The sequence below is a fragment of the Sciurus carolinensis genome, chromosome 17, assembly GCF_902686445.1.
Source record: "Sciurus carolinensis chromosome 17, mSciCar1.2, whole genome shotgun sequence".
NCBI classification, from domain to species: domain Eukaryota; kingdom Metazoa; phylum Chordata; class Mammalia; order Rodentia; family Sciuridae; genus Sciurus; species Sciurus carolinensis.
Genome location: NC_062229.1, coordinates 35,782,869 through 35,797,657, shown reverse-complemented (window position 1 = coordinate 35,797,657; position 14,789 = coordinate 35,782,869). Strand labels below are relative to the sequence as shown.

Genomic DNA, 14,789 nt, shown 5'->3' with positions numbered 1-14,789 from the left:
CCTTCTATATATTCTAAAGTTTCCCCATTATTCTGTAATTCCTGACCCCCACCCCCCATTATATATCAGTCTCCACTTATCAGGGAATACATTCGACCTTTGGTTTTTGGGCTTGGCTTATTTTACTTAGCATGATATTCTCCAATTCTCTTGGATGATTTTTAAATTAACTGATCAACAATTTTAGTCAGAATTTATACTTCTTAAAAAGAAGGGGATCTCCAGAAATTGCCTTTCTGTTTATTCCATTCGTGAATTCTAAATATTGAGACCCCTTTGTGCACTTCTGAAAATTAGGGAGATATTTCTTTCTAAGACTAGAGAAATATAGTAAAGTTTAATATTTTCTTTTAAAGTTACTTATTTTTATGAATAGTATTTGTAGGATTATATTTATTCTCTGGATTTCATCAGGCACCATAGAACTTTGTCCTCCATCATCTTCTGGACAGTTCTAAACATGTTTTGTTTTTTTGTGGTTTTGGATACTAGAAATTGAACCCAAGGGCACTTTACCACAGAGCTGCATCCCCATTCCTTTTTATTTTTTATTTTGAGACAGGGTCTTGCTAAGTTTCTGAGGACAGACTTGGACTTGCTGTCCTCCTACCTCAACCTCCTGAGTCTCTGATACTACTGATGTATGCCACCGCACCCTGCTAAATTTGTTAAATTTTTTTTAATATATATTTTTTAGTTGTAGGTGAACACAAGACCTTTATTTTTTATTTTTATGTGGTGCTGAGGATTGAACCCAGGTCCTCACACATACTGGGCATGCACTCTACCACTGAGCCACAACTGCAGCCCATTTGTTAATTTTTTAAAAAATGGTAAAAGTGATATTTGGTTGCTATTACTTGGTGGATGCCAGAACACAAACAGTGCCTGTTGCTACCAGGAAACTTGGCCTAAATAATTTTCTTGTGTGGGGATATAACTCAGTGGTAGAGCACTTGCCTGGCATGTAATAAGGCTCTGGGTTCAGTCCCCAGCACTACAAAAATAAAATAATTTTCTGTGTTTGGCTGATTTTTCCTCTTCCTACCAAAGATTTGAGGAAACCTGAAGATGGTAAAAACATCATCCCCAAATCACTACTAAATAAAGTCACAGCACAAAATCCCAACAAGAAAATTAGAAACTCCAAATAAAATTTCATAAACTTGTTTTTATTTAGTCAGGACAAAGGAATGCTGAGCAAATCAGTTTCTGAAAAAATTTAAACAAGATTTTTGGGACTGGGGATATAGCTCAGTTGGTAGAGTGCTTACCTCGCAAGCACAGGGCCCTGGGTTCAAATTCCTAGCGCTGCCAAAAAAAAAAAAGGTTTTTGTTTGTTTGTTTTTTTGGGGGGAACCAGTATTGGACCCAGGGGTGCTTACCCTTAGAGCCAACTCCCCAGCCCTTTTGATTTTTTATTTTGAGACAGGGTCTTGCCAAGTTGCCTAGGGCCTCACTATGCAGCCTCCCAAGTCACTAGTATTACAGGTGTATGCAACTATGCCTGACAAATTTAAACTAACTTAATTGTTAAAAGGAAGTCACTTTTCCTTTTTTATTTTTTTATTTTTTTATTTTTTATTTTTTATTTTTTTTTATTATTGTATACAAATGGGATACATGTTGTTTCTCGATTTGTACATGGAGTCAAGGCATACCATTTGTGTAATCATAAATTTACATAGGGCAATGATGTTTGATTCATTTTTTTTTCCCTCCCCCCCCACCCCTCTCACCCCTCTTTTCCCTCTATACAGTCCTTCTTTCCTTCATTCTTACCACACTCCTTATCCCTAACCCTAAACCTAACCCTAAACCTAATGCTAACCCCTCCCACCCCCCATTATATGTCCTCATCCGCTTATCAGTTAGATCATTCGTCCTTTAGTTTCACTTTTCCTTTTTTTATTTGGTATTTATTGTTTCAGACTTCTTGACAAAGACAGGGTTTGTGCTTACCTGAGCAGTATGAGGAAAAATCTTCTAGACAAAAAACATAGCTGAGGATTGGAATTGTGGCTCAGTGGTAGAGTATTTGCCCAGCATGAGGGAGGCACTGGGTTCCGATCTTAGCACCACGTATAAATAAATGAATAAAATAAAGGTCAACATCTTAAAAAAAAAAAAATTGCTGGGTGCAGTGGCACATGCCTGTAATCCCAGTGGTTCGGGTGGTTTGAGTCAGGAGGATTGGAAGTTCAAAGCCAACCTCAGCAATTTAGTGAGGTGCTACGATGTCTCTAAATAAAATACAAAAACAAAGGGTTTTTGGGGGATGTGGCTCAGTGGTTAAGTGCCCCTAAGTTCAATTTCCAGGACCAAAAAAATAAAGTACCTTGACCCAGTGTCATAATTGTGTGTGAACCTTTTACATTAAAATTGACCTGTCATACTGGTGATTGGTTATTGGAGATACGGTTTATTATCGTGAGATTTTAGTTTGATTCCATCACAGGCCAGATTTCACCAGTTACATCTTCAGATACAGCCATCCAATCAGTTTGTGTGACTTTAGGCATCAGTAAAGAGTATGGATGGATGAGTCATTGTCAATGTATCACCACCCCTGGGAAAAGAATTTGGAATGCGAGTCTAGTAATGATTTAGAATGCCCACTTTTTCTTTTCATTAATATTGCTTAACCACCACCTATACACAAAATTAATTCAGAGTGGAGCCATTTTATTAAAAAAGTCACGTATGGAGCCAGGTGCAGTGTACATGCCTGTAATCCTAGGAGGGTTACAGGAGGCTGAGACAGGAGGATCACAAGTTTGAGGCCAACCTCAATTTTTAAAAATTTGTCTCAAAATTAAAAGGGTGCAGGGTTGAGAATGTCCCCTTGAGTTCAATCCCCACTACCATAAAAATAAAAATTAAAAAAAAATGAAAGTACAGCTATATAAATTTATTGTAATACTACTAAGGAACAATAAAACATTTGTTTAGAGAAAAGACTGCAGGGCAGAGTTTAGTTCTGCAAGTTCCTATTGATTGGTTCCAGTTTGTTTCTATGAATGAGAATTTGGGCAATTTTATATGACGACTGGTTGGGATTTCCTTTGAAGGTAAGTTAGAGACTAGAGTGAAGAGAGAATATAAATATAATTGGCATTCTCAAAGTCCTCTGGTGAAATAATATCTTGGTAAAATATGCTAAAATACTATATATGTATGTAAGTAACCTTTACTATTTTCAATTTAAACGTTTACTGATTTTGTGTTTTAGGAATTTTAATTTCCTAGAAGGCAAGAATTGTGCCCGTGTAAACTTTCATGTATATAGCCTCTTATGATTCATATGTTGTTAACAATTTAATATTTCCATTTAAAAAGGAAGATATCTGTTTTAGGAAGTGGAACTGCTTCCCTTTTCCTTTTCTCTGCATTTTTTACTTACGTTTCTTTACTCTGATGTCAAAGTACTCATAACATGCAGCATGCTGCTGAGGTGTAGAATGTTCTAAACACACCATGCTAAGTAAATATTTTAAGTCATTCTTGAATGGCTTTTTTCTGTTGAATTGCCTCAAATCTCATATTAAAAGTACAGTACATATCACAGGTTTTCATCCGATTGGACTCTTTTTCTCTAATACCAGGCACATTTCCTTTAACATCAAAAGCATCCTCATTGGGGCTGGGGATATAGCTCAGTTGGTAGAGTGCTTGCCTGTCAAGCACAAGGCCCTGGGTTCAATCCCCAGCACCACCATTAAAAAGAAAAAAAAGAAAAAGAAAGCATCCTCATTGACAGATCCTAAGAACAGATCTTTAAGTTATTTAAATTTAGAATAATTGTGAAAAGTATTTGATCATTTTTTATAAATCGTATAATTGCCTTACATTTATTTGAAATTATTTGTATTTTTTAGACTTCTGAACAAGAAACTAAAGGTCTTCCAAGCAAAAAGGGAATTGTACAGTCTATCGTTGGTCAAGGCTATCATCGTAAAATAGTTCTGGCATCACAGTCCATACAGAATACAGTATACAAGTAAGTAAGTTGTAAAGTGTACATATTTAATGCCATTTCACATAAAGTACTTATTTATAGAAGTATGCTTAGGACTTATTATTTTATAGGAGGAACTACTTTGTAAGTAGGTTTTTATTGCTACTTAAATAAACAGTCCTCCAAACATGGATTCATAATGAACATTGTCTAACTTGTTATGATTTTTGGTATATTATATACTTGGGTGCTGAAACTGTTGATGCCATGAGAAACTAGTCTATTCAGGGCAATTATTCAGAATATCCAGAAGAGGGCATCTTGGTATCTCTTTTTACATACAGTTATTTCCATATCTGTGAAGGTGTGGGATTGATTCCATGATAACTGTAGGCCCTTCACATCTTTGAGTTCCCAATCCATGGATTCAACCAGTCACAGATTGAAAATATTCATAAGAGGGCTAGGGATGGAATGCTTGCCTATCTTATCCAAGGCCCTGGGTTCAATTTCCAGCACTGTGAAAGAAAAAAAATATTCAGAAGGAAAATAGTGCAACCATACTGATCAAGTCTAGCCTTTCTTGTCATTATCCCAGACAATATAATATAACAACTATTTGCATAGCATTTATATTGTATTAGGTATTATAAGTACTCTAGAGATTATTTAAAGTATATGGGAGGATATCCATAGCTTATATGCAAATACCACACTATTTTATATAAAGGACTTGAGCATGCACACATTTTGGTATGTGGACTAGGCCCTGAAATTAATTCCCCATGGATGCTGTAGAGTTCTGTTTATCAGTAATGCTTTTCATTTAGTTGGGTTTTGTTTGTTTCTTTATTTGTGTTGACACACACACACACACACACACACACACACACCCCAGGTACTGGGAATTAAACCCAAAGTACTCTACCAATGAGTAAAATTCCCAGTCTTTTTGATTTCATTTTGAGCCAGGGTCTCACTAAGTTGCCAAGGCTGGCCTCAAACTTGAGATCCTCCTACCTCAGCCTCCTGAATTGTTGGGATTACAGGCATGCAACCCAACCTCTGGCTTATTTAATCCTTAAGAATGCAAATATTAGATTGGGGATATAGCTCAGTTGATAGAGTGCTTGCCTCACATGCATAAGGCCCTGGGTTCAGTCCCCAGCACTTCCAAAAAAAAAAAAAAAAGACTGCAAATGTTACTCTGGCACATGCCTGTAATCCCAGCAACTCCAAAAGCTGAGACAGAAGTATCACAAGTTCAAAGCCAGCCTCAGCAATTTAGTGAGACCCTGTCTCAAAAAATAAAAAGGCCTAGGGATGTGGCTCAGTGGTTAAGAGCCCCTAGTTCAATCCCCCAGTACCAAAAAAACGAGTACTTTCAGGAGCTGAGGCTGTAGCTCAGTGGCAGAGCACTTAACTAGCAAGTACAAAACCCTGGGTTCCATCCCAGACACTGAGGGGGGTGGAAATACTTTAAAGCTAATTCCTAATATTAGGAGAGAGTATGTACTAACAAATAAAGCAACCAAAGCAATATTAGAAGTTTTCACATATACAACCTTCAGTTGAACTACTTTTAAAATAGGAATAACTTGCTGGGCACAGTGGCACACCCCTGTAATCCCAGTGGCTCAACAAGCTGAGGCAGGAGGATCGCAAGTTCAAAGCCAACCTCAGCAACCTAGAGAGGCCCTGAGCAACTCAACAAGACTCTGTCTCTGAATGAAATATAAAAAGGACTGGGAATGTGACTCAGTAGTAAAGCACCTGGGTTCAATCCCTGGTATCAAAAAAGGATAAGGGGGGCCGGCGCTGGGGTTGTGACTCAGTAGTAGAGCCCAACACATGTGAGGCGCCGGGTTCAGTTCTCAGCACTACATATAATTAAATAATCCATCAACAACTCCAAAAATAAGAAATAAATTTGAATTTGAAGTATCTTGAATAAAGGTCCCAGTTGGAGTTGCTGTTATTTCTAAAGTAATTAAGACTTTGCAAAAGTAGATGCTTGCTTTTTTCTTTTTTTTTTTTTTTTTTTTTTTTTACCATTTTTAAAAGTTTTTCCAGGGCTGTATCCCCAGCATCCAGGTTTTCCACATAGAAGCAAAGGGAGGATTGAAAGTTTGAGGCCAACCTTGACAATAAAATGAAAGGACTGTCTAAAAAAAATACTGGGAATATATCCCAATGGTAAAATACCCCTGGGTTTGATCCCTAAAACCAAAAAAGGAAAAAAAAGAGGACAGTGTTTTCACTAACAACTCGTTGGTTTTACTCCTGATAATAGAAAAGTCTTATTATTTCTGTGCTATCTACTTGGCTAATTTGTTTTTTTTCTTTTAAGTGATGGGCAGTCTTCAGCCATTCCTGTAGCCAGTATGGAATTTGCAGCCATATGTCTCAGAAATGCCTTGTTGCTATTACCTGAAGAACAGCAAGATCCAAAGCAGGAAAACGGGTCTAAAAATAGCAGTCAATTAGGAGGGAACACAGAAAGCAATGAGAGCAGTGAAACTTGCAGGTATTGTAATCCCTGTCACCTTCTTTGGCAAAATACCTTCAGGATTTGTTTAGTTAACTTCATTGTCCTTTAGATAAATTCCCAAAGTCTTCAGCTTGAATTTCCAAAATTCTGTTTTAAACCATAACAAAGGAGATTATGTTTCTAATATTTCTAGAAGAAAGAAATAAAAGGAAGGCTAAGTGGAGATCTTTGAAAGAGAAAATGGAAAGGAATAGCTTTTCACTGATAGTGATGTTTACAAGAAGTACCATGGTTATTAGAACACTACATCTTTACATTTATTACAATAAATAACTTAAATTCTGAAATTTCTCATTTTTTTAATCCTCTGCCTTTTAACATACTATAAGCCACGGTCCACCAGAATGTTTCTAGTTTTATAGTGTAAGTTAAAAATTATGTCACCAGGGGTTAGCGTTAGGGTTAGGTTTAGGGTTAGGGATAAGGAGGGTGGTAAGAATGGAGGAAGGAAGGACTGTATAGAGGGAAAAGTGGGGTGGGAGGGGTGGGGGGGAAGGGAAAAAAAAATAACAGAATGAATCAAACAACATTGCCCTATGTAAATTTATGATTACACAAATGGTATGCCTTGACTCCATGTACAAATAGAGAAACAACATGTATCCCATTTGTTTACAATAATAAAAAAAAAGAAAGAAAGAAAAATTATGTCACCAAAGAAATTTAAAGAGTTTACCTAGTAGTAATAAAACAAACACTATTATGTATATATATAAAGTTTGCTTTATACACATGGTGGTACCTTTAATAAAATTCTTGTCTCACATCCTGGCATTTTTTTAATTATAATTTCAAAATGTTTTTTATAGAAAATTTGAAACAAAATTTTGAGGTTTTTTTCATTACTCCATCAACAAGTTAGGTTCTGCTATATTGATAAAAAGCAATCTGAAAATCAAAAATGTGCCAAAATATTGAAGTTATTTCCTTTATATAAAAGAGATGTTTTCAGTTAGATATTTTTTTAAAAAGTGGTATTTCGTACGAGGGAAAAGGAACCAATATATAGCATAATTTTAACATGTAACAACTTTCTTAAATTTCTTTAAAAAACCTCATAACCAAATTTCTAAGTATTTTCGATGTTTTGACTTTTATACTTTTGTCATAACAATAGGAGTGGGGATAGGGAAACAAATGTTACATTTAATTATTGTTTCTTCTCATAATTAAGAGCCTGTCTCTATTTCAGCAGTAAAAGCCATGACGGAGATAAATTCATTGCAGCTCCACCTTCTTCTCCATTGAGGAAACAAGAATTAGAAAACTTAAAGTGAGTATCTAAACAAAATGAGCATTGTATCTATGGAAACAAGCACATGTTTTAGAATCTCCTTTATACTGTTAAAAATCATGAATTACATGCCTTAAGGTTTAAACCAGATGCCTATTCTTAGGCCTTCCAGCCTCCTTGATACACTGTCTTCTGGCCTTCATTGTTTCTAATCACAAGTTCACAGTCATTCTATAGAAACTATCATTTTTCTATCAAGTTTTATTTTCAAGTGGGAGTGGTGGTGCCTACCTGTAATCCTGCAACTTGAGAGGCTGAGGCAGGAGAATTGAAAATTCAAGACCTGTCTCAAGATAAAAAACAAAAAAGGACTGGGGATATAACTTAGTGGCAACCAAGCATCCCTGGATTTAATCACAGGTCCAAAAAAAAGAAAAATATTTTCTCTCTTTGTTATTTAACAGGTAAGACTATTATGCACCTAAGTGTGATTTTTTTCTTTTGGGTTTTGATTATTTTGGAGAGGTTTGAACCCAGAGGCTACATCCCCAGTTTTGTTTTGTTTTGTTTTTGAGACAGTTGTGCTAAGTGCTAAAGCTGGCTTCAAACTTAAGATCAGCCTTCATATCACTGGAATTACAGGCCTGTGCCACCATACCCTGCTTTTTCTTTGGTTTTTAATCTTATTTAGGATTAGCCAACTTCCTTAAATATATAAATTTTTCTTTCAACAAATTGGGATTTTTTTATCATTATTTCTTTATATTATTTTTGAAGCCAGTCATAATATATAGCAGTACTCTTGTGAAAAGACAGGGCAAGCTAGGCAGATGATGCACACCTATAGTCCCAGTGACTGGAGAGGCTGAGGCTGGAGGGTTCACGTTCAGGGCCAACCTCAGCAGTTTAGACCCTAAGCAACTTAACCAAGACCCTGGCTCAAAATAAATGATTAAGAGCTGAAAGCCAGGTGCAGTGGCACACACCTGTAATCCCAGTGGCTCAGGAGGCTGAGAAAGGAGAATTGCAAGTTCAAAGCCAGCCTCAGCAATTTATCCCCAAGCAACTCATTAAGACCCTGTCTCTAAATAAGATATAAAGAAAGGGCTGGAGATGTGGCTCACTGTTACAGAGTCCCTGGATTCAGTCTCCAGTACCTAAGTTGGGGGGGAACAACTGGGGTTGTAGCTCAGTGGTAAAGCACCTCTGAGTTCAATCCCCAGTACCAAAAAAAAAGCAAAAAATTTAATTTTTTTTTTCTTTTTTCAATTCTAGAATTAGGCAACATCTCATTCTACAAAATAGAGCATGTATTATTCCCATGAACCAAGCAAGGGAGATTGGTTTCATAGATAGAAAGGACCAAGGAAAGCAGAAATAGAAAATAAAGAGCAGATTGGTTGTTTCGAAATTCCTTTCCTATAAAGGTTAAAGCAGAGGGAAGGTGGAGGTGTATCTTAGTGGTAATGTTTACTTATCATGCAGGAGGTCCCTGAGTTCCTTCCCAGCACCACCACCAAAAAAAATATATACATACTAGCTAAAACTGACTTATTTGGGTGGGGATTTAGCTGTTATCACCTGCTCTCCTTATTTCTTTGATCAGATAAATCACTTTCTGCTTGGTGACTTGGAACTTTAGCATGAATGGCCCCCATTTCATTTGGTCTGTTGGATCTAGCAGAGGAACTCAGTTCAAACCAAAGTTGTCCTATAAATTTTAACACTTTTAAGCATGATTTCAGTTATGGGACTGCAAATGGAAGAGCCTTTTTTATTTGCCTATGAAATTGCATAGGCATCAGGAGGCCGAGACAGGAGAATCACAAGTTTATAAAGCTGATGGCATTGTAAATTGGCATTTAACTTATGGGAAATATTTCATTTATTCATATTTTTTGCAACATTTTAATGTATAAAAAGGGCTGGGGATGCAGTTCAGATGTACAGCACCCCTGGTTCAATCCCTAGTACAACCAAAAGAAAGAAAGGAAAATTATAGTCATCATTAGGTTGATGGGGTGAGATTTGGGGTTATCTCTTACAACTTTTTTTTTTTTTTTTTTTTTTTTAATGAAAAGGTGCTTAGTTTGATACCGACATTGATCATTCACCTATAGTTGTTATTATTTTGTTTTTTGCCTCTGGGATTATACCCATTCAGAGTTGCCTCAGCCCTTTTGAGACAGGATCTCCTTAAGTTGCCTAAGTTGGCCTCAAACTTGTCATCCTCCTGCCTCAGCCTTCTGAGTTGCTAGGATTACAGGTGTGTGCCACCACAACCAGCAAAAGAATGTCTTTTTTTGTTTGGTTTGGGTTTGAGTTTTGGGTGTTGGGTTTTGGGTTTTTGCAGTGCTGGGAATTGAACTTGGGGCTTCATGTGTGCTAGGCAAGCACTCTACCACTGAGCTACACCTCTAGACTCAAGATTTTAAAAATAATTTATGCATGTTTTCTAGTGCTTTCACTGCCATACTACCAAAATTATCAATTTAAATTTTTGTTTCCTCTATATTTTATATAAGCAAATAAGTTAGAAATCTATCCTTATTTTGTAATATTTGGTTAAATTCATTTAACTCTTTGAAAATACAGATCAGGCAACTACAAAATGCTAAGGTCTTATGTCAAAACAATTTAGCTTTTCATTTTTATAACATATATTTTTGTATGCATAAAGTATCAGGCAAAATCTGTCAAAACCTTCATAGTTCTTGTCCATAAAGAGCAGAATTCCCCAATGATTTTAATTTTCTTATCAGATATATTTTTCCTGTCTTTATTTGTGCTCTTTGTTACACAATTTGGTATCTTTGGGGAAAAGGCTGGCCAGCACACGTGCCTTTGACTGATCATGTGTTGTCAGGTCCTTGTGTTCACATTGCTGTCAGCAGGCTCAGACCTCGAGGCATCCTGCTCAACAAAATGTCTTTTTTTCTTTCGTATTTTATTTCTGTCAAAGAATACCATAAGTCCAATTTTCTGTACTATCCTTTGTATACTGGGTTTTGTGTATGTAGTCCCCCACTGAAGCCAAAAGAAAAGAGTTAACCTTGGATATGAAGGAAATGACTCATCTCAAATTTAGTTAGAAATATGGTAGATATTTTATTGTTTTGAAAGTAGTATTTTAGTATTTTTAAACTTTTCCCAAAATGTTTTATTTAAATTATCTTCAGTTTTGTGAACATTTCTTGATTTTTTTTTTTTTTTTTTTTTTTTTGAATACTGCAGATTGATCCCAGGGATGCTTTACCACAGAGCTACATCCCTAGTACCCCTGACCCCCCCCCCCCACTTTGTTTTTTTTTGAGCCAGGGTCTTACTAAATTGTCCAGGCTGGCCTCAAACTTGTAGTCCTCCTGCCTCATCCTCCTGAAATCCTGGAATTATAGGTTGAATTTTTATTTCTTATATGAACTATAAAATAACAAGAAAATGGGCCCTGAGGGTATAGAGCACTTCTCCAGCATGGGCAAGACCTTGGGTTCAATCCCTGGCACTAAAAAAGAGAGAGAGAGCTAGGCATTATGGCACACACCAGCAGCTTGGGAAGTTGAGGCAGGAAGATTGCAAGTTCAAAGCCAGCCTCAGAGCAATTTAGTGAGGCCCCAAGCAATTTTGTGAGACCCTGTCCCCAAAAATAGTTGGGATGGGGGTGCTCAGTTGAGTAACCCTGAGTTCAATCCCTGGTACCAAAAAAAGAAATGAAAAATACTGACAAATTACCAGTAAAATAGTGACAGAAAATAAAATATACAGTAGAAGAATGTTGTTTATGAGTTAAATATAATCGAATCTTAAAAAGCATTCAGATTTGGCCAGGTGCAGTGGTGCATGCCTGTAATCCCAGCAGCAATGGCAAGGCGATAAGCCACCCAGTGAGACCCTGTCTCTAAATAAAATACAAAATAGGGCTGGGGATGTGGCTCAGTGGTTGAGTGCCCCCCTAAGTTCCTAAATTCAATTCGTGGTACCCAAAAAAAAAAAAAAATGTCAAATTTCAGCTGTAAAGTCATGATGCTCAGATCTTGTCCAAATACAGTAGTATAAAAGGTTATACAATATAAAGTGTAGCTTGTCCTGTCCCCCTGAGCTTATGTCCCTAGTCCTTTCTTTGTAAAAATTTTATTTTGAAAGTGTCTTGCTAAATTGCTGAGCCTGGCCTCCAACTGCACGTTGCCTACCTCAGCCTCCCAGTTGCTGGGATTGTAGGTGTGGACCACTGTGCCCAACCACTGACTGTTTTCTTGTATGTCGTGGTGACTATCCCAGCATCATTGTGTAGTGGTTTTTTTTACACCATCTATTTCATATCATTCACATTGCTCTATTACCTTTTCTTATTTAATAGCATGTCTTTTGTGAGGGTTGGGGTAATGGGGATTGAACCCAAGGATGCTGTACCACTGAGCTGTATCCCTAACCCTTTTTGGTTTTTAGAGACAGTCTTGCTAAATTGCTGAGAGTGGCCTCAAACTTTCAATTCTCCTGTCTTAGCCTCCAGAGTCTCTGGGATTACAGGCGTTTGCCACCATGCTTGGCTAATTTTTTAAAAATACCTTTACAGATTATCTGTCAGTACAAAGCTCTGAGTCATTCTTTCTGTTGGCTTCATAGAATTTCATTATATGGAATGACATTTGTATAGCATTCCTTTATGTTTAGCAATTCATAATGTTTTCATTCTTTGCTGTTACAAATCATACTACAGTGAATATGTTGTATGCATTTAAGTAGAATCCTTAATGAAGAAAGTATTTGAAACAAATTTGCAAACTGGATTCCCCACCACCCAGTACCAGGGATTGAACCCAGAAGCATTCTACCTCTGAGATATATTACCAGCGCTTTTTAAATTTTTGAGACAGGGCCTCACCAGGTTGCCTAAGGATGTCCTGAACCTGCAATCTTGCCTCAGCCTCCTGGGTAGTTGGGATTCTAGACATGCACCGCTGCATCTAGCTGGGCACTTGATTTGATTTTTACAAATTTATCTGAATGACTGCTAACCACGAAATTGCTTCATTTATGCATGCAATTTAAGTATGTTATCCCATTATGGTTGAACATTTGTAGTGGTGTAATTTAACTTTACCTTCTGAGAATGACATTGAAGCAAGGTGTGTATAAGACAGGGTATTCCTCTCATAAAGTCTTGCAACTTTCAAAGCACAACTATTGCTTTCCATGTGTCCTAGGAAGAAAACTGGTGATTTTCAAAGAAAATAAAATTACTTTCCTCTTTCTGTAGAAAGTGGCATAAAATCTTCATAGAGAGTTCCATCATCATAAAATGAGGCAAAGATGGCTTTTCTGGTACATATTAACTTTTTTTGTTTGTTTATTTGTTTTGTTTTTCTTATGGAGCAGATGGGAGAAAGGAAATGGAAACAGGTAGAAGCTGCCTTAGGGTAGATTGGTTTAAAAAAAAAAAATTGCTTTGCTGGGCAGTTGGTAATGAGCTGTGTCACACTTCTGTAATTCCAGAAATTTAGGAAGCTGAGGCAGGAAGGTGGCAAGGGCTGTGGATATAGTTCAAGTGGTAAAGTGCCCTGGGCTTAATTACCAATACTGGCCCTCCCCACAAAAAGATAATAGAAATGGTAATGTAGGGACAGATAATGAAGGAAAGGGGTGCTGGATTTGTGTCATAATTTTCAAAGCTATTAAAACTAAAAACTCACAATGAACTGGGCACAGTGGTGCACAGCTCTAATCCCAGCAATTTGTGAGACTGAGGCAGGAGGATGGTAAGTTCAAGGCCAGCCTCAGCAACTTAGCAAGGCCCTACCTCAAAATAAAAAAAGAGGACTGGGGATATAACACAGTTGGTAGAGTGCTTGCCTAGCGTGCACTAGGACATGGGTTCAATCCCCAGTACCACCAGAAAAAATAAAAAATAGGACTAAAGATGTGATTTTTTTTTTTTTTCGGGGGGTGGGGGGAGGCTGTTACTGGAGTTTGAACCCAGGAGCACTTAATCACTAAACCATATCCCAGCCCTCTTTTATATTTTATTTAGAGACAGGGTCTCCAGAAGTTGTGTAGTGCCTTGCTAAGTTGCTGAAACTGACTTTGGACTTGCAATCCTCCTTCCTCAGTCTCCTGAAACACTGGGATTATAGACATTTGCCACCGCACCTGGCCTCTGATGGCCACTTATGATCTGAGTTCATCGTTTCTTTGAGTATTTATAGTTATTTCATTTGTACATAAATGAAGATGAGTCTGAATTCATTCTAACCAAGTGAAAGTATGTTTTCTGAAGGCAGGTAACAACTCATGCAGTTGTGAGGTTCTATATTAAAGAAGCTTTCAAAAAAAAAAAATACCCTCACAATTGAAACAAAAATTTATCCCCAAATTAGAAATATGTCCCATTTTGTCAACCAAATAGGGCTGGGAATGTGACTCAGTGGTAGAATGTTTGCCTAGCACATGCAAGACTCTGGGTTCAATCCCTGGCACTATAATCAATCAAAATCATGGTTCAGGAAAGGTATATGTACATAATGACACTGTTAGAATATTGCTTTGGTTCCTGAACCACTTAAAGCTATTCCAAGCCATGAATGTCATTCAGTTAGGAATCTCTCGTTCTCTTTCCTCTCCTCTCTTCCCTGTCCCTCTCCTACCTGTTATTAAATAAATGTTGTGACTTTAAAATTTTAATGTGATTATATCACTAGGTATTTACATGAGAGAAATGAAAAATTGTCCACACAAAAATTTCATAGGAACTGTAGATAAACACTGGACTTATCCCAGATATCCAGCAACAGGAGGCTATACATTGAATACTGTTCAGCTATTAAAAAGGAACAAAGTACTAATGTACAACTTAACATGGGTATATATCAGACATTTTTATGTCTTAACATAGGCACATACTGTGAATCCCATTATACAACAAAACTATTGAAGAGACAAAACTAATTTATGTTAATGATAACCAGAACAACAATTAGGGGAAATGACTGGGAAGAAACTGTGGAGTGATAGAAATAGTTGTCTTAAATGGGTTGGTTGTTAAATATACAACA

General features: G+C 37.0%; 1 protein-coding gene and 1 non-coding gene across 12 annotated transcripts in view; both read left to right on the top strand.

The window, feature by feature from the left end:
• Nucleotides 1-14,789, top strand: part of Cnot10 (CCR4-NOT transcription complex subunit 10) — a 66,573-nt gene that overhangs the window by 33,402 nt on the left and 18,382 nt on the right. For 8 of the 11 annotated variants that reach the window (XM_047532224.1, XM_047532227.1, XM_047532221.1 and 5 more), the window contains 3 exons: nucleotides 3,879-4,000; nucleotides 6,309-6,485; nucleotides 7,702-7,782. In XM_047532224.1, the coding sequence (XP_047388180.1) occupies nucleotides 3,879-4,000; nucleotides 6,309-6,485; nucleotides 7,702-7,782 (380 nt within the window). The remainder of the gene's footprint in view (nucleotides 1-3,878; nucleotides 4,001-6,308; nucleotides 6,486-7,701; nucleotides 7,783-14,789) is intronic. The other 3 variants (XM_047532225.1, XM_047532222.1, XM_047532219.1) reach the window with 1 other exon arrangement.
• Trnad-guc (transfer RNA aspartic acid (anticodon GUC)) lies at nucleotides 3,646-3,718 on the top strand. The gene has a single exon. It is a non-coding gene; the product is annotated as a tRNA-Asp (tRNA).